This window comes from Rana temporaria, chromosome 2 (assembly GCF_905171775.1).
Source record: "Rana temporaria chromosome 2, aRanTem1.1, whole genome shotgun sequence".
Classification (NCBI taxonomy): Eukaryota; Metazoa; Chordata; class Amphibia; order Anura; family Ranidae; genus Rana; species Rana temporaria.
The window spans coordinates 201,111,663-201,131,172 of NC_053490.1; the positions used below are offsets into that span (position 1 = coordinate 201,111,663).

Below are 19,510 nucleotides of genomic sequence, written 5' to 3' on the forward strand. Positions count from 1 at the left end.
GCCCTATGCTTCCATTATGAATGAACACAGTGAGTGAGTGTACATTTAGAAAAGGAAGGGGCCAGTAAATTTCATATTGATTAGCTCCTTCCCCCACTCTCCATCCTGAAACATTCCCGCAGCAGCTGGGGGGGGGAGCCAGTAGCACTGCAATGAGGATGGGGAGGAGGGAAGCCAGCAGCACTGTGGTGGGGGTGGGGGAGGAAGAAAGCCAGCAGCAGTGTGGTGGGAGTGGGGGAGGAGGGAAGCCAGCAGTACTACAGTGGGCGGGGAGGAGGGAAGCCAGCCACATTGCGGTGAGGGTGGGGGAGGAGGGAAGCCAACAGCACTGCATTGGGGTTGGGGTTGGGGATTGGGAGGAGGGAATCCAGCAGCACTGCGGTGTCGGTGGGGGAGGAGGGAAGCCAGCAGCACTGTGGTGGGGGAGGAAGAAAGACAGCAGCACTGTAGTGGGGGAGGAGGGAAGCCAGCAGCACTGCGGTGTCGGTGGGGGAGGAGGGAAGCCAGCAGCACTGTGGTGGGGGAGGAGGGAAGCCAGCAGCACTGTGGTGGGGGAGGAAGAAAGACAGCAGCACTGTAGTGGGGGTGAAGGGAAGCCAGCAGCACTGTGGTGGGGGAGGAAGAAAGACAGCAGCACTGTGGTGGGGGAGGAGGGAAGCCAGCAGCACTGTGGTGGGGCTGGTTAGGAGGGAAGCCAGCAGCACTGCGGTGTGATTAGGTACACCAAGCACACCCCCTGCGCATGCCTATGACACACTCTGTACAGAACTCCTCCAGGCAGCCATATTGCATTTTGCAGAAAATCACAAAGCTGCAAATTAAAAAGGAAAGGCAATTCTTAATAGAATTGAATTACAATATGGCTTGTGTCGCAATTGTATACAATATATATATATATATTTTGTTTTTTGTATTTACTGCTCTTTTTCCCAGTAAAGTGGAGTTACCCTTTCAGTACTTAGCAGATATTGAAGACACATGCTGCATGTATATGAGATCCCTGCACATACAAGGCTGGATAGGCATTACCTCAGCTTGCCAATACAGGTGTATTTTAGAGAAGGCGCTGTTCTTAGCTATGCCGCTAGGTGTCCCCCCTGAGTCATTGCAGTGCTTTCCTCCAGTCTGCATGCTGTCCTGCCTTGCATCCCTTCCACCTCCTCTCCTCCTCACTGTCCACACCTCCAGCATCTGTATGGCCGGAGTGTCGGTGCACATAGCCGGCTTGTTGAGCCAGGAGCAGTGCAGAGCATTATCTCCATCTATCAGTGACAGGAGGAGGCAGCACTGTGCAAGTGTTCCAAGTGAGAGGTGAGTAGTGTCCTGCACGTGTGTCTGCATGCACCACACTGACAGCACAGTCCAGCAGTCACTGTGCACCCAGACTGATCACATCATCACTCAGGAGTCAGCACTCATCTCCAAGTCTCATCACCACTTCATCACCAAGTCTCCTTCCACTTTGAAACATTGTTTTTCAACAAAGGTGTGTTTATTTATTCCATTTCCTCAGCATCTGCTGGCTGTGCATACGTGGAGCCTGACTATTGTGTTTTATGTTTGCAGACTATTTGTCATTCTGGGTCTAGTGCTCCCTGTTTTAGGAGATCTACTCTCATAGGGTATTGTACAGGGACATACACTGCTCAAGTTCCTATTACATGCATTAATTAAGGGAGTGTTGTGTTGACCTATTTAGTTGGTGGTTTTATTATTACAGGTATACATTTACTATAACATGCAGGATATTTGGCTTTACAATGATCCTGGATCGGGTACTCGGCTCTCTGTTCTAGGAGGTTTGCTGTCGTTTTAGGTTATCGGACAGGGACATATTCTGCTGAAGTTCCTGATACATGGATTAGTTGAGAGAATTAAATTAATGTTGAGTTGACCTATTTAGTTGGTGATTTTATTATTACAGGTATACATTTACTATAACATGCAGAATACAGTAAAACCTTGGATTGCGAGCATTATTTAGTTCCAGAAACACGCTTGTAATCCAAAGCACTTGTATATCAAAGCAAATTTCCCCATAAGAAATAATGGAAACTGAAATGATTTGTTCTACAACTATTTATTTATAAGTTCTTCAGTTTATAGTCCATATAAAAAGATTATAGCAATGTGATGTTGTGTAACCATAAAATGTCCATCCACAAATCGCAGCCTCCCCAAGAGGATTAGAAGCAAAATCCAGCAGGAGCTACAGAGTATAAAATAGAAGAGAGGCGCCTCTAAGTGTAGCAATACATTTAACCACTTAAGACCCGGACCATTATGCAGGTAAAGGACCTGGCCAGTTTTTGCGATTCGGCACTGCGTCGCTTTAGCTGACAATTGTGCGGTCGTGCGAAGTGGCTACCAAACAAAATTGGCGTCCTTTTTTTCTCACAAATAGAGCTTTCTTTTGGTGCTATTTGATCACCTCTGCGGTTTTTATTTTTTGCGCTATAAACAAAAATAGAGCGACAATTTGGAAAAAATATCTATATTTTTTACTTCTTGCTATAATAAATATCCCCCAAAAATATATATATAAAAAAAACATTTTTTTCTCAGTTTAGACCGATACGTATTCTTGTACATATTTTTGGTAAAAAAAAAATCGCAATAAGCGTTTAACGATTTGGTTTGCGTAAAATTTATAGCGTTTAAAAAATAGGAGATGGTTTATGGCATTTTTATTAATATATTTTTTTTTTTACTACTAATGGCGGCGATCAGCGTTTTTTTTTTTTTTTTTGTGACTGCAGCATTATGGTGGACACATCAGACAATTTGGACTCATTTTTGGGACCATTGTCATTTTCACTGCAAAAATTGCTATAAAAATGCATTGTTTACTGTGAAAATGACAATTGCAGTTTACGAGTTAACCACTAGGGGGCGGTGTAGGGGTTATGTGTGACCTCATATGTGTTTCTAACTGTATGGGTCGGGGCTGGACGTGTAACGTCACTGATCGCCTCTCCCTATATCAGGGAACAGACGATTAGTGACATTGCCACTGTGAAGAACGGGAAAGGTGTGTTTACACACACCTCTCCCCATTCTTCAGCTCCTGTGACCGATCGCGGGACACCGGCGGCGATTGGGTCCCGTGGCCGTGGTCACGGAGCTTCGGACCGGGTCACGGGAGCGCCCCATGGCTGGGCACTTAAAGAGGAAGTACAGGTACGTGCCTGTGCCCAGCCGTGCCATTCTGCCGACGTAAATGTGCAGGAGGCGGTCCTTAAGTGGTTAATGAAGGTACAACATTTAGCAACTCGCATGGTTGTTGATTAAAAGGGGCACATCTTATTATGCAGGGACCCGGGGTAAAGCTGTCCACATAGACCATCCTCTGCATCTCCGGCTCTCACCAGTGTCAATCTGAAGTCATGACCAGGAAGACTACCCTACAGTAGAGCGATCTTAAAGTGAGGCTTAAAGCATTTGTGGAGCGCAGCGTGGAAGGGATGACTTTGATTGCGGTGAGGAGGAAGGGCTATGTGGACATCTTTACCCCGGAAGCCTGCATACTTGGATGTGCCTCTTTTAATCATCAACCATGTGAATTGCTAAATGTTGTACCTACATTAAATGTAACCATATTGCTACACTTAGGAGACACCTCTCTTCTCTTTTATACTCAGTTGTGACATGACGCTTCTTGAAAAGAGGAATAGAGGAGTGTGGGATTATTACGGTGGCAACAAATAGAAACCAAAACACAGTAAATATAAAAAATAAGAAAAAGATTTATTAATTACAAAAAAGATAAAAAGTCGGTTCAAACATATAAGCCTGACCATATTAGTAGATTGTTCTGATTACTCATCAATTTTTATATATGGTTTATTAGAAAGAGAAAAAAAGGCTAAAAAATTAATAAAAAATAAATAAAGTTGCAATATATTACATGTTTTTAAATGAATGTTGCTTTAACTACAAACGTAATAATAAACTGCAATCTGTAACAGATGAATATGTCCCTGTGCAATACCCTAAAAAGACAGCAAACCTTCCAGAACAGAGAGACAAGTACTGGATCCAGGATCATTGTAAAGCCAAATACAGTAATAACTTGGTTTGAGAGCGTTTTGTAAGACGAGCTACATTTTTTACTAAAATTTGACTTGATGTACAAGCGATGCTTTGATATACAAGTAGCGTCATAGGTAGTTAGTGGTCGATAGTCCTAATAAAGATACGGCACCTCATGCCTTGTTGAGTTGAAAAGAGGAACAGAGGAACAGAGGAGTGTGGGTTTATTACGGTGCCAACAAATAGAAACCAAAACGCAGTAAATATAAAAAATAAGAAAGATTTATTAATTACAAAAAGGTAAAAAGTCGGTTCAAACATATAAGCAATACAGTAGGAACGTGGGAGCAAAACATCAAAGTACAGGCCATTGGTCAGGTCTTTCCGACTAGTTTCGCCAAACCTTTGGCTTCATCAGGGGATTTGTGACATGACCAGCTCAGTGAGTGGCTCCAGTGCTTCAGTGCGAACCATTCAGGAAAAAACCCAAACCACCCGAGGGCGGATTCGGAACCAAAAACACCTAGTTGTGGCTAGAGGGACTGGCGATTAAAGAAAAAATGCAGGGACACTGGACTAATTTTCAAATTATAGGTGTATAATATAACTCCAGATGGGGTAGATAGCATTTTAGGGTATTGGACAGGGACATATTCATCTGTTACAGATTTCAGTTTATTATTACGTTTGTAGTTAAAGCAACATTCATTTAAAAACATGCAATATATTGCAACTTTATTTAATTTTTATTTATTTTTTAGCCTTTTTTTCTCTTTCTAATAAACCATATATAAAAATTATGAGTAATCAGAACAAGCTACTAATATGGTCAGGTGGCGGATTCGGAACCAGAAACCCCTAGTTGTGGCTGGAGGGACTGGCGATTAAAATAAAGAAAAAATGCAGGGACACTGGACTAATTTCAAATATAGGTGTATAATATAACTCCAGATGGGGTAGATAGCTGGGAAAGCCCAGGTGAGAATTCGGAACTAGTCTGCAGATGGCAGGTAAATTGCCCAATTCCAAAACGAAACTAGCTAATGGCTAAGGCTGTTTCACAGGGACGCTGACGCCATTAGCTAGTTTAGTTTTGGAATTGGACAATTTACCTGCCATCTGCAGACTAGTTCCGAATTCTCACCTGGGCTTTCCTAGCTATCTACCCAATCTGGAGTTATATTATACACCTATATTTGAAATTAGTCCAGTGTCCCTGCATTTTTTCTTTACTTTATTTTAATCGCCAGTCCCTCGAGCCACAACTAGGGGTTTCTGGTTCCGAATCCGCCCTCGGGTGGTTTGGGTTTTTCCTGAATGGTTCGCACTGAAGCACTGGAGCCACTCACTGAGCTGGTCATGTCACAAATCCCCTGATGAAGCCAAAGGTTTGGCGAAACTAGTCGGGAAGACCTGACCAATGGCCTGTACTTTGATGTTTTGCTCCCACGTTCCTACTGTATTGCTTATATGTTTGAACCGACTTTTTACCTTTTTGTAATTAACCACTTGCCCACCGGGTTAATTCTGGCACTTCTCTCCTTCATGTGAAAATCACAATTTTTTTGCTAGAAAATTAATCAGAACCCCCAAACTTTATATATTTTTTTTAGCAGACATCCTAGGGAATAAAATGGCAGTTATTGCAATACTTTTTGTCACACCGTATTTGCGCAGCGGTCTTACAAGCGCACTTTTTTTTGGATAAAAATCACTTTTTTGAATTAAAAAATAAAACAATACATTTTGCCCAATTTTTTTATATATTGTGAAAGATAATGTTACGCCGAGTAAAATGATACCCAACATGTCACGCTTAAAAATTGCGCCCGCTCGTGGCATGGCGTCAAACTTTTACCCTTAAAAATCTCGATAGGCGACGTTTAAAAAAATTCTACAGGTTGCATTTTTTGAGTTGCAGAGTAGGTCTAGGGCTAGAATTATTGCTCTCACTCTAACGATCGCGGCGATACCTCACTTGTGTGGTTTGAATACCGTTTTCATATGCGGGCGCTACTCGCGTATGCGTTTGCTTCTGCGCGCGAGCTCGTCGGGACGGGGCGCTTTAAAAACATTTTTTTTGGTTTTCTTATTTATTTTTATTTAGTTTTAAAAAATTTTACACTGAAAAAAAAAAAAAAAAAAAAAATTGATCACTTTTATTCCTATTACAAGGAATGTAAACATCCCTTGTAATAGAAAAAAGCATGACAGGTCCTCTTAAATATTAGATCTGGGGTCAAAAAGACCTCAGATCTCATAATTAGACTTAAATGCAAAAAAAATAATAAAAAAAAAAAAATGTCATTTTTTCAAATGACAAAAAAAAAAATGTTTCTTTAAGAGGCTGGGCGGGACTGACGTTTTGACGTCACTTCCGCCCAGCAGAGCTATGAGGACGGGTGAAGGAGATTTCTCCTTCAGTCCCGTCCCCGCTCAGCTGCCGGACACATCCGATCCCCTCCGCCGCTACTGACGGCTCCGGTAAGCGGCGGAGGGCGCGGGAGAGCGGCGCGAGGGGGGGTGCCCCTCTCCCGATAACGGCGATCTCGCGGCGAATCCGCCGCGGAGACCGCCGTTATCGTGTACACCACCGCCCCCTAAAAAGATGAATATCTCGGTTGTGGCAGCAGCTGCTGCCGTTATCGAGATATTCAACTTTAAAAAGAGGACGTCTTTTTGACATGGGGCGGTGGTCAAGAGGTTAATAAATCTTTCTTATTTTTTATATTTACTGCGTTTTGGTTTCTATTTGTTGGCACCGTAATAAACCCACACTCCTCTGTTCCTCTTCAACTAAACAAGGCATGAGGTGCCGTATCTTTATTAGGACTATCGACCACTAACTACCTATGACGCTACTTGTATATCAAGGCATCGCTTGTACATCAAGTCAAATTTTAGTAAAAAATGTAGCTTGTCTTGCAAAACGCTCTCAAACCAAGTTATTACTGTATTTGGCTTTACAATGATCCTGAATCCAGTACTTGTCTCTCTGTTCTGGAAGGTTTGCTGTCATTTTAGGGTATTGCACAGGGACATATTCATCTGTTACAGATTGCAGTTTATTATTACGTTTGTAGTTAAAGCAACATTCATTTAAAAACATGTAATATATTGCAACTTTTTTTTTATTTTTTTTTTAGCCTTTTTTTCTCTTTCTAATAAACCATATATAAAAATGATGAGTAATCAGAACAATCTACTAATATGGTCAGGTGGCCTGGACCAATCCCGTGGGGGTATCACTACACCCAGCTATGACAAGGGGTGGGCAAGAGAGACCTTCGTGCCCAGGGCAGAAGTATCATCATGTGAGGTGAGGGGGGGCCACAATGAGTATGAGGGGGAGGGTTTTTGTGTTGGGGGGGGGGGGGGGGGCAGCAGGGGGTAAGAATTGTTTTAGAAGGGGAAATTGGAGGGGTGCTAAGAGTAACTTACATTATCAGCAACTCACACAACTAAGTGCAGTGTGATGTGGTGCACTTTATTTTGAATGGAAGCCCAATGCAACTAGACCGTGCACTATAAAATTTAAAGTAGATGTAAACCATCCATGTGTATCTTTTGAAATATGCATTGTGGTGCCTGATTTCGAATAGACTGCCTTAGCATAATACACATTACACTGCAAAATTCCAGACCAGTCTGACTGATATGTCAATTTGACTACGAGAGCTGAAAACTAAGAACATACACGGCTGTCCATTACTAGTTCTTTCCTGCATTGTTAAAGTATAACTATAGGCAACATTTTTGTTTTAATTTTGGATAGAGTATCATTATTATTATTGAGGATTATAACCCCTGTATTTTATTTTTGATTTTTCGGCCATCTGTGTCCAGTTAGGGAGATTTTCTTTGCTTCCTGTCCCATAGCCAAAACAGGAAACGAGAGGAAATTCCTCCAAAGTCAGGGAACCCCTTGTTTTCGCTAAAACTAGTGATCTCGTTGCAAGATTTCCCCTCTATTTCTGTGACCACTCAACAGTTGGGATTTTCTCTCAGTGATAATGGTCACCAGGAGAAATAGAGAGGGTGACTCTCCCTAACAGGGATAGAGATCACAATAAAAACCTGACAGGTGTTCCAATCCTTCTCCACTCCATCCAAAACTTGTTTTTTTTTATTAATGTATTTATTAATGTAGTTATACATTAAAAATGAGGGACACCGAAAGTAGTAAGACGGTTTTATTGATTGTACAGGTGGTTATAACCTGAATTAGGCCCAATTAACATCCTTTGTTTCCCCTCTTGGATTTTATTTCCCCAATAAGACTTTCAGCGTGCATTGTTGCAGAAATATAATTTTACTGTTGTGATAAATGGGACAAATTGCAGGATAACATTTACTGTATGGACTCGAGTGTAAGCCGACCCGAATATAAGCAGAGGCACTTAATTTTACCACATAAAAAGCTGTAGTGCCCTCCAGTCTCCCACAGTGACCCTACAAACCCACCAGCCTTCTGGAGAAATCCCCAACGCCCTCCAGAGACCATAGCCCCCCCTCCCCCAATCGGATCGATGCTGCAGCCATGTAGGCGAGTATGAATATTTATTTTTTACACTCCTGTTATTTACCAACCCTCAGGGGTCAATGTATAAAAAAATTAAAACATAGACCCCGGGGGCCGGTGATCTGATGATATGGTTTCCTGCTATCGAGATGGTTCCTGTAAGGACTGCGCAGGCGCAATCCTTGCCGACGGAAATCACTGAACCTCCAGGGCGACGTGGAATTTGAGGTAAGTGGCCAGTCGCTACGCTCGCTCGGCCTCCTGGCTCTTTTTTTAACATCCTCCAATCCACGGGGATGTTAAGGAATGAGCCTGGATGCCGGCCGAGGTTCGGAGATTTCCATCGGCAAGGATTGCACCTGCGCAGTCCTTACAGGAACCATCTCGATAGAGGAACCATATCGACAAATCAACGGTTCACACAGGGGAAACCCAACCAGGGCCGGCCTTAGGTGTTCAGGCGCCCTGTGCGAGCTAATCCTGTGGCGCCCCCCATCTTCACCCCTCGCCCCCAAGACATTGTGCTGCCTGGTACCAAGAATGAAATACTGCCCCCCCCCCCAAAAAAAAAAAAATCACGCCCACCAAAATGCCCCAACATCCAGACAGAGGCTGCGGATACGATGGTGGCCTTCTCTTCTGTCCACCATCAGGGCAGCTCTAACCTGTGGAGAGGTAAAAGGGGCACAGGAGGAGGACACAGCATACTGAGCATGCGCCCCCGGGCCGATCGCATATGAGCCTTCCCGAACCCGGCCGGCTTCGAAACGGCGCATGCGTAGTTTCATGGTCGGCTCGCAGCCATCTTTTTACGGACACCCCGGTTCACGGACAGTTGGCAACAATGGCGGCAATTTGCCGGCTCAGTGGAGCGGGCGGAACGGGATGGCGGGCTGGCGGCAATTTGCATGTGAGTAACTGACTGCGACTCACATTCTGCGAGCTGTGATGGCCGCACGGCGCCCCTGTTGCCCATGGCGCCCTGTGCAGCCGCACAGCTCGCACACCCCAAAGGCCGGCCCTGAACCCGACTTACAGCGCGACTTTGCAAGGCAACTTCAGCGCGACTTGGAGCAACTTACAACGCGACTTAAAGTTGCCTCCAGAACAGGCGACTTTGGCTGTGGCCAATCACAGAATAATCAGCTCTGTGGGAGGGAGGGATTTGCCTGAGTAAACTTCTTTTTTTTTTTTTTTTTTTTTTCTTCCTGAAAAGTTGCTTCAGTTAAGACGGTGATCCAACTTTGGAGGCAACTTCCATTGAAATCTATGGGTACAAGTTGCCTAGAAGTCGCCTTGAAGTAAACACAGGAACCTTTTCTGAAGTTGGAGCGACTTCAGTAGTGTACATTAAGACGGCTCTCATTCTTCCTTTTTTTTTTTTTTTTTTTTTTTAAAGACGGCTCTCATTCACTTCAATTGAATTTCTCATGTCGCGCTACTTGGGGCGACACAACTCGGATCCCAAGTCACGGTAGTGTGAACCGTTACTGAGGGTTGATGGATAACAGTATTTAGAAATGGTGTAACAGCTAAAACAATTTCTATATATGTGTGTTTAGCTCTTTAGCATTAAATGTAGCATAATCCTTATTCTTTACATAGGTACCACATGATGTTAACATTCATTAAAGCGGAGTTCCGGCCACAATTTCACTTTTTAAATATAAATACCCCTGTAATACACAAGCTTAATGTATTCTAGTAAAGTTAGTCTGTAAACTAAGGTCCGTTTTGTTAGGTTGTTACAGCATTTAGACACTTTATAAAATAGAAATTGACTGGGGCCATCTTAAGTGTGGGCATCATGAAGCCAGACTGTATGACTTCCTGGATTTCAGCCTTGCAGATCTCGCACATGCTCAGTGCTGCACAAGCAGTGTAATAGGTTTCAGATCCGGTTTCAGCACCTGTACTGTCCAAGTCACATGATTCTTTGAGACTGGGGAGTGCACAGACTCCTGGAAAGTTACACCCTCTACATTCCCAGGAGTCTGTGCGGTGTAGGTTAGGACGCTTAAGCACCTAGGTGCAGGAAGAGGGAAGATTAACTATTCTGCCTAGCAACAACACTTTGAAGGCTCAAATAAAAATAGGGGAAGGGGAAGACATAAAGGCACTCACATTTGCCAACATCCGAAATATTGATTCAAGAGGAAAGTACTACACAGGGTAGTGACAGGGCGGACTTTTTCAGGCAATCACAAGGACATAGAGTTTAAGAAAAATATACATTTAATTACAAGATATATATAATAAATTTCAATAAAATACGATGAAAAAGTACACAATATACAGTCACAAGCAATATTTTCTTTCGTCTCGCCTACGTGTTTCGCCTAGCGGCTTCTTCAGGACGAGTTTGGGAGAGAGTTTTTGACAATAGAGTATTGCTAATTTCATAAATTAATTGAATTGTTAGCCATCCACGTGCATCGAGGACCAAATGGAGTCAAGGATGTACAGATGATCTATAGTTGGTGAAAAAGCCCACTAAGAGGAGAGAAGAAAGTCTCCTATGATTAGCAGCAAGCCGTAATGTATCAAAATACATAAATAAATATGGGTAGATTCTGACATAAAGCAAGAACCAATGCAGACCGGGACCAGTGAAGCGGGGAGCAGGTGGAGAAAGCCAAGAGGGAAATTAGATCCACACAAAAGGCAGCCACACTGCAATGTCCATTAAAGGACAACCCAAAAAGTTGGAGGCCTCAACGGAGAAGAACGGAGAAGAATCCTCGTGTGTCCCGGGGGGGGTATCCTGTGCTATTTATTTGTGTATTTTGATACATTACGGCTTGCTGCTAATCATAGGAGACTTTCTTCTCTCCTCTTAGTGGGCTTTTTCACCAACTATAGATCATCTGTACATCCTTGACTCCATTTGATCCTCGATGCACGTGGATGGCTAACCATTCAATTGATTTATGAAATTAGCAATACTCTATTGTCAAAAACTCTCTCTCAAACTCGTCCTGAAGAAGCCGCTAGGCGAAACGCGTAGGCGAGACGAAAGAAAATATTGCTTGTGACTGTATATTGTGTACTTTTTCATCGTATTTTATTGAAATTTATTATATATATCTTGTAATAAATTTATATTTTTCTTAAACTCTATGTCCTTGTGATTGCCTGAAAAAGTCCGCCCTGTCACTACCCTGTGTAGTACTTTCCTCTTGAAACACTTTGAAGGCATCTAAAAAAAATTGTTTTTTTCTTAAAGGACTAATGACATTTTTTTAAAACTACTGATGTAATGTTACATTTATGGGTGGAACTCCACTTTAAGTACCAATCATGGAAAAGTCCAGTCCAGTATCTAGATATATCTACAGACATAAAATTGTTATTTCCTGATTGGTCAGTATCAGCTGTAGGACAACTGATATATGTGACAAGGAACTGAAAGTAAGAACCTTAGCTGATACACATTTGTCCCATATTTTTATTTATTTTTTCAGTGTTGTAATCCTAACTTTATCGTTTGGTAGTTCAATATAGCAGCTAGTTCCAAAATAGAAGGTGCTCTATTACTGGGGACATTTCCAGAGTAAAAATGTGGAATACTCACACCTGTTGGAAAGTGTTATCTTATGTGCCAGACATATCTTCAGGTCAGGGTTACACAAAGCTTACAAGCTGGAACGCTCTGAAGTTTAGACTTCAGTTGATGGTATATATCTTAAATGAGAGAATGACTTTAGTTTGTAAAATACATTTTATAATACACCCATTTTATATCCAATATGCATATGCAGCATTCAGAATAATAAATGTTCTATTTATTACTGCCCTTGAGGGTGTATCATGAATGGCAAGGTTAGCACATTTAACTGCAACTTTAATAGCAAATTGCATGAAATACTCCAGTGTGCCTGTTCACTAACATTCCAACCCCCAGCTGTGCCATAATATCTTCACAGATTGTAAAAGTAATGCATATTGTTGTGTACGTACTATATTTATTTTTAAATTGGTAGCCTGAAAAATATGAAATGTTTGCGTTTTAATAAAAAAAATAATTCATACAGTAGTTTGATGTCTAGAGAGCTGGTTCGCTAAGGCCGCGTACACACGGTCGGTTCAAACCGATGAAAACGGACTGAAGGACCTTTTCATCGGTCCAAACCGATCGTGTGTGGGCCCCATCGGTCAGTTATCCTTCGGTCAAAAATTTTAGAACTTGCTTTAAAATTTAACCGATGGACGCCTAACCGATAGGTCAAAACCGATGGTTAGTATGCAAAAGCATCGGTTAAAAACCTGTGCATGCTCAGAATCAAGTCGACGCATGCTTCGAAGCATTGAACTTCATTTTTCTCTGCACATCGTTGTGTTTTACGTCACCGCGTTGGACTCAATCGTTTTTTTAACTAATGGTGTGTACGCATATCCGACCATCAGTCAGCTTCATCAGTTAACCGATGACAACGGTTCTTCGGACCATTCTCATCGGATGGACCGACCGTGTGTACGCGGCCTAAAGCTTTGCTGTACACAGACTGTTGAATGATTAGGAGTGACCCATTCCCCACACCAGGAATGTTCAGGGAAGATGGGAAGGTTCCTACAGATATACAAAAAATTGGATCAGCGAACCTTCTCTTTTGTTTATAGCTACACGTGTCAACCTGTGCTGAGAGAACTACTGGGCCCAACTTTCAGATCTCTTCTGCAAAGGCTAGTTGCCTGGCTGTTCATTTTAAGACACTGGCCTGGTACATGTATAGGAGAGTTGACTTCATTTCTACCATCCTTGTACTAGGTTAGTGCTCAAGAGTATTAAAACCAGAGGCAACCAGGCAACTAACATTTAAAAAAAGACAGCAGACTGGTATGAAAGATCGTTATTGCCAGACCAACCTTTTTATCATTCTATGAGGGGGTAGACTGTGATTTGGGTAGGGGAAGGCCTGTGGAGGTGTTGTATCTAGATTTTATACATTTTATAATGTCTTGAGTTACAGTTCTTCATAATTATAAAGAAGATATCATTAGTCTGTATTGTGGTTAGAAAATTGTCACATGACAAAAAAAGTATTGGTAATCGGTATCTGCGGGTACTTGAAATAAAGTATCGGTACTTGTACTCAGTCTTAAAAAAGTGGTATTGTGACAACCCTAACAAAAAGTCTGTTAAAGCTACTAGTTTTGCTATGTTACTTTTGTCTGCAGGTTCACTTTACACTTCACAGAGTTTGTGCATGCTCCATGGCATCCAAAAACTGACCACACAATACTAGAGAAAGGGGAGGCATGCATCCAGGAAAAGTTTGCTGGGAAAGCTTGTCTAATTGTTCAACTGAAAAAAAGCATTTTATAAAGATACGGTAGAAACTGATATCATGGCTTTGTGAATTGGGCCGTAAGCACTGGACAGTGTTAAACGCTGTTATGGTGCTACAAACTTTATCCAATGCATTTTACAATGTGTTCAATAATAACATACTGGATAATTCTCGTTATCTGGTAAGAATGCTGGCAGATAAAAACAAAAATTCAAGATTGTCATACATGCAGTTGCAGTGGCGGCCCGTCCATAGGGACGCACAGGCGCCGCCCCCCCCCCCCCACTCCCACAGTCACACACAAAAAATAAAATAAAAAGCGGGCCCTTTAAGAACTTTTATTCGGCTAAAATGTCATTTTGACATTTTAACCGCAGTTCTGGTGGCCGTCTATAGAGGGCGCTGCAGCACCACCCCCTCTCGCAAATAACACACATTCGTGCATAAATGCACGAATGTATGTTATTGGTTGGTTGCCAGCTGCCTGGTCTATTGATATAACCGGACGCGGGACGCCGGTTACCCGAATAGCGGCAGCTGGTTGGCTGAGGGGAACTGCCTATCAAAGCCAGCGGCTCTGATAGGCTTTTCTCCGGCTCTCGGATGTCTATACTCTATACTCGGAGCGCAGGCAATCTGCGCTCCTTGCATAAGACAAACGGCCGTTTCAGCCAATCAGGTTCCCGGATTCTGGTTATCAGGAATCTGATTGGCTGAAGCTTCACCACAGCGGCAGAAGACATTGAGGGAGGACATGGAATCCTCAGGTAAGTGCTTTTTACAGGGAAAGGGGCACAGTGACATCATGGGGCACAGTGGTGACAAAGGGCACAGAGGTGACAATTGGCACAGTGGCATCATTGGGCACAGTGGTGACAAAGGGCACAGAGGTGACAATTGGCACAGTGGCATCATGGGGCACAGTGGTGAGTGACAATGGGCACAGTGGCATCATGGGGCACAGTGGTGAGTGACAATGGGCACAGTGGCATCATGGGACACAGTGGCATCATGGGACACAGTGGCATCATGGGGCACAGTGGTGACAATTAAAGGGCACAGTGGTGACAATTGGCACAGTGGCAACAATTGAGGGGCACAGTGGCTGCGTTTGATGGCATGGCACAGTGGTGACAATTGATGGCACAGTGGCTGCATTTGGTGGCATGGCACAGTGGTGACAATTGATGGCACAGTTGCTGTGTTGCATGGCACAGTGGTGACAATTGATGGCACAGTTGCTGTTTGATGGCATGGCACAGTGGTGACAATTGATGGCATAGCACAGTGGTGACAATTGATGGCACAGTTGCTGTGTTTGATGGCATGGCACAGTGGTGACAATTGATGGCACAGTTGCTGTGTTGCATGGCACAGTGGTGACAATTGATGGCACAGTGGCTGCGTTTGATGGCATGGCACAGTGGTGACAATTGATGGCACAGTTGCTGTTTGATGGCATGGCACAGTGGTGACAATTGATGGCACAGTGACTGCATTTGATGGCATGGCACAGTGGTGACAATTGATGGCACAGTTGCTGTGTTGCATGGCACAGTGGTGACAATTGATGGCACAGTTGCTGTGTTTGATGGCATGGCACAGTGGTGACAATTGATGGCACAGTGGCTGCATTTGGTGGCATGGCACAGTGGCTGCGTTTGATGGCACAGTTGCTGCATGTGATGGGCACAGTGAGGCTGCAATTTTTTTTTTTTTTCGTTTGCGCCCCCCCAAAAATTTTGAGCACCAGCCGCCACTGTGCAGTAGTGAAGTACCTTATTTTTAACTACTAGTCATATGGAGTGTCTAAAAACAAAATCTACATTGAGATAAACCGCTGTTAAAATGCTGTCAGGTGCTGCATGGTCATCAGAATTTGCCTTCATTCTTGTTAAATCTTCATGTCACTCAGGTGCAGACCAGGTTTTCATGACGGACTGCTGGAGAATCTTCCTGTGCCAGGAACTTGGAAGTAGCATCTGTTTAGCTACAAAGAGATCCTCCAGTGATGAAGAGGAAGAAGAGAACTATCACCAGGTGGTGGTGTCTGACGTCATCCAACTGGTCCCCGATGATGAGCCAGAGATACAAACAGGTACACAAAGGAGTTGGCTCTTAATTGGCAGCTTTTCACTTCATATTTGTGCCGCAATTTATCAGGAAGCAACCAGAATGCACCTTTGCTCGGATGAAAGATCATTGCTTATTGGATGCTATGGGTTACTCTGCTTTGCATTAATAAACAAGCTTCATTGTAGTAATGTGGTATACATGCTTTCTAAAAGGAATTTCTTTGACCTCCTGACATTGTTTAACGCTGACCAGAGTTTCTTTTAAACGTAGATGCCCAGAACAAGTCTCTCAGCATTGGTCAGTTAACTTGACAATAACACTTTAAAAAAAAAAAAATTGGGATGAATGTGAAAAGCAATTGCAGAGGCCTGACAATTTCCAACCATATTTTGATGAAGACAGTCATTTCCTGTGATCATCATCTGCATTTAGTGGCCATAATGCAGTATTTGTTCTGCACTGCCTCAATCAGGGAAAAAAAAACACACTATGGCCACTAGATGATGGTCATTGGCATTCACTGTATGGCCTCATGCACATAGGCCATTTTTCTTGACGCTTTTAGGAGCTCCAGTCCTTTTTACAGCTTAAACGGTTTTCCATGCTATCCTATGTGTCCATGCACACAAAGGCTTTTAGAAGCATTTAGTGTCCTACAGCTTGAAAACGCCTATGCCACTAAAAGCTCCTAAAAGCCTATGTGTGCATGGACACATAGAATAACATTAAGAGGCATTTTTAAGCTGTAAAAAAACAAAAAAAAACGCATAACGTGCCTTAAAGCAGCTGTAAAAACGCCCTGTGTGTATGAGGCCTTAAAGGGGTTGTAAAGGATTTTTTTTTTTTTTTTTTTTATAATAAACATCCTTTACCTGCAGACATTCCTCTTTTCACTTCCTCATTGTTCGTTTTTGCTCAGAAGTTGCAGGACGCTCTCTATGTGTTAGAGACTTCAAGGAGGTGTGAATTACTGGGCGTGATGCAATTCATACTGGGAAATGTAGTTCCTACATGAACGAGCGATGCAAACCAGGAAGTGAATGAGAGAACAGAAACTAGACTGCCGGAGGTGATATAGATGAAGAAATTTAATAGGTATTTACTCGTTTTTTAACAGAATCATTACACTATTCTGTCTGTCTACCTTGCAGACATTAATTTTAGGCAAAACATTTTTTTCCTTTACAACTCCTTTAAGATAAAGATGGTCAGAATTCATCAGGGCTAGGAGAAAAGTTACCACATTCCTGACTATTTTTTTTTTTTTTTTATAATAATTAATAATTTATAATTTTTCTGACTGACCGCAAATCTGAGGACTTGGAAGACACTTGGAAGACACAGTTGCATGTTCCTGGACCTCTGCTGCAATGTTAATGATCTCACAGCAAGAGCCAGTCTACATTTGTATAGCTCCTAACTGTCCTTGATTTCCAAAGACTGCCCCTGATTGGAACAAAGTGCCTCTGTCCCTCTCCCCTCCTCATGTGTCCCTCATTTTGGTCTGATCCATATAGTTGTATACAAAATGCACTACTTCTCCATCAAAAAGTGTTTCCCAGTGCTAAACTTTTAATCCATATTTCTAAATTGCTGCATTTTTGCATTTAAAAAGCCAGGATAAAGGAATAGTAGTGGTAAAAAAAAAAGCACTATGGGTGTTTTAAGTAGTTTAGTGGCAGGGGAGTTTAGAGGCAGGAAAAAGAAACCCATCACTTTAAGTAAGTTTTGGAGAGGAGCTTTTGAGTATAAAAATGCACGGAAGCCCCTTATCACGCATTGACGCGTGCTAATGCCCATACAAAAACGCAGCTTTTTAGAAAACGTTTTCTGTTACTAGACTCCTGTGGAGATAAAAATCAAGAGGATGCAGTGTGCATGAGGCCTAAATGTGTAGGCATGGATTTTTGTTTGTATTCTTTAGGCACCAGAAAGAGGGTGGCTATGTTCCTATATACAGTGAGTGCCGGTTCACACAGGGGCGACTTAGCCGCCTGACACAAGTCACGCTCCGTTCTGTATTATGGAACCGTTCTAATAGGAGCGACTCAAGTCGCTCCGACTTAGAAAAAGGTTCCTGTACGACTTTGGGACGTCTTCAGGGCGACTTGCATTGACTTCAATACAGAAGTCATTTAGCAAGTGGCCTCTGAAGTTGTGTGCAGATCGCCTTGCAGAGTCGCGCTGCCCCTGTGTGAACCGGCACTGAGACCATGGAGAATTTAATACTTTTATATGGGAGTTGTGCTTTAACAACACATACAGTGGGGATCGAAAGTTTGGGCACCCCAGGTAAAAATTTGTATTAATGTGCATAACGAAGCCAAGGAAAGATGGAAAAATCTCCAAAAGGCATCAAATTACAGATTAGACATTCTTATAATATGTAAAAAAAAAAAGTTAGATTTTATTTCCATCATTTACACTTTCAAAATGACAGAAAACCAAAAAAATGGTGTCTGCAAAAGTTTGGGCACCCTGCAGAATTTATAGCATGCACTGCCCCCTTTGCAAAGCTGAGACCTGCCAGTGTCATGGATTGCTCTCAATCATCGTCTGGGAAGACCAGGTGATGTCAATCTCAAAGGTTTTAAATGCCCAGACTCCTCTGACCTTGCCCCAATAATCAGCACCATGGGTTCTTCTAAGCAGTTGTCTAGAAAACTGAAACTGAAAATAGTTGACGCTCACAAAGCTGGAGAAGGCTATAAGAAGATAGCAAAGTGTTTTCAGATGTCCATATCCTCTGTTCGGAATGTAATTAAGAAATGGCAGTCATCTGGAACAGTGGAAGTTAAAGCAAGATCTGGAAGACCAAGAAAAATATCACACAGAACAGCTCGCAGGATTGTGAGAAAAGCAATTCAAAACCCACGTTTGACTGCACGATCCCTCCAGAAAGATCTGGCAGACACTGGAGTTGTGGTACACTATTCCACTATAAGAGATACTTGTACAAAAATGGTCTTCATGGAAGAGTCATTAGAAGAAAACCTCTTCTACGTCCTCACCACAAAAAACAGTGTTTGAACTTTGCAAATTAACATATAGACAAGCCTGATGCATTTTGGAAACAAGTTCTGTGGACCGATGAGGTTAAAATATAACTTTTTGGCTGGAATGAGCAAAGGTATGTTTGGAGAAGAAAGGGCACAGAATTTAATGAAAAGAACCACTGTCCAACTGTTAAGCATGGGGGTCGATCAATCATGCTTTGGGGTTGTATTGCAGCCAGTGGCACAGGGAACATTTCACGAGTAGAAGGAAAAATTGATTCAATAAAATTTCAGCAAATTTTGGATGGTAACTTGATGCCATCTGTGAAAAAGCTGAAGTTAAAGAGAGGATGGCTTCTACAAATGGGTAATGATCCTAAGCACACCTCAAAATCTACCTAGGATTACATCAAGAGGCGTAAACTGAAGGTTTTGCCATGGCCTTCACAATCTGACCTCAACATAATTGAAAATCTATGGATAGACCTTAAAAGAGCAGTGCGTGACAGACATGCCAGAAATCTCAAAGAACTGGAAGACTTTTGTAAGGAAGAATGGGCAAAGATACCTCAAACAAGAATTGAAAGACTCTT

General features: G+C 42.6%; 1 protein-coding gene across 4 annotated transcripts in view; it reads left to right on the plus strand.

Annotated features, from left to right (window-relative positions):
• The first annotated feature begins 1,049 nt into the window (after window positions 1-1,049).
• The window catches only part of MCF2L (MCF.2 cell line derived transforming sequence like), a 358,322-nt gene continuing 339,861 nt past the window's right edge, over window positions 1,050-19,510 (plus strand). For 2 of the 4 annotated variants that reach the window (XM_040336241.1, XM_040336236.1), the window contains exons 1-2: window positions 1,050-1,311; window positions 15,761-15,943. In XM_040336241.1, the coding sequence (XP_040192175.1) occupies window positions 15,778-15,943 (166 nt within the window). In that variant the 5' untranslated portion in view covers window positions 1,050-1,311; window positions 15,761-15,777. The remainder of the gene's footprint in view (window positions 1,312-15,760; window positions 15,944-19,510) is intronic. The other 2 variants (XM_040336235.1, XM_040336239.1) reach the window with 1 other exon arrangement.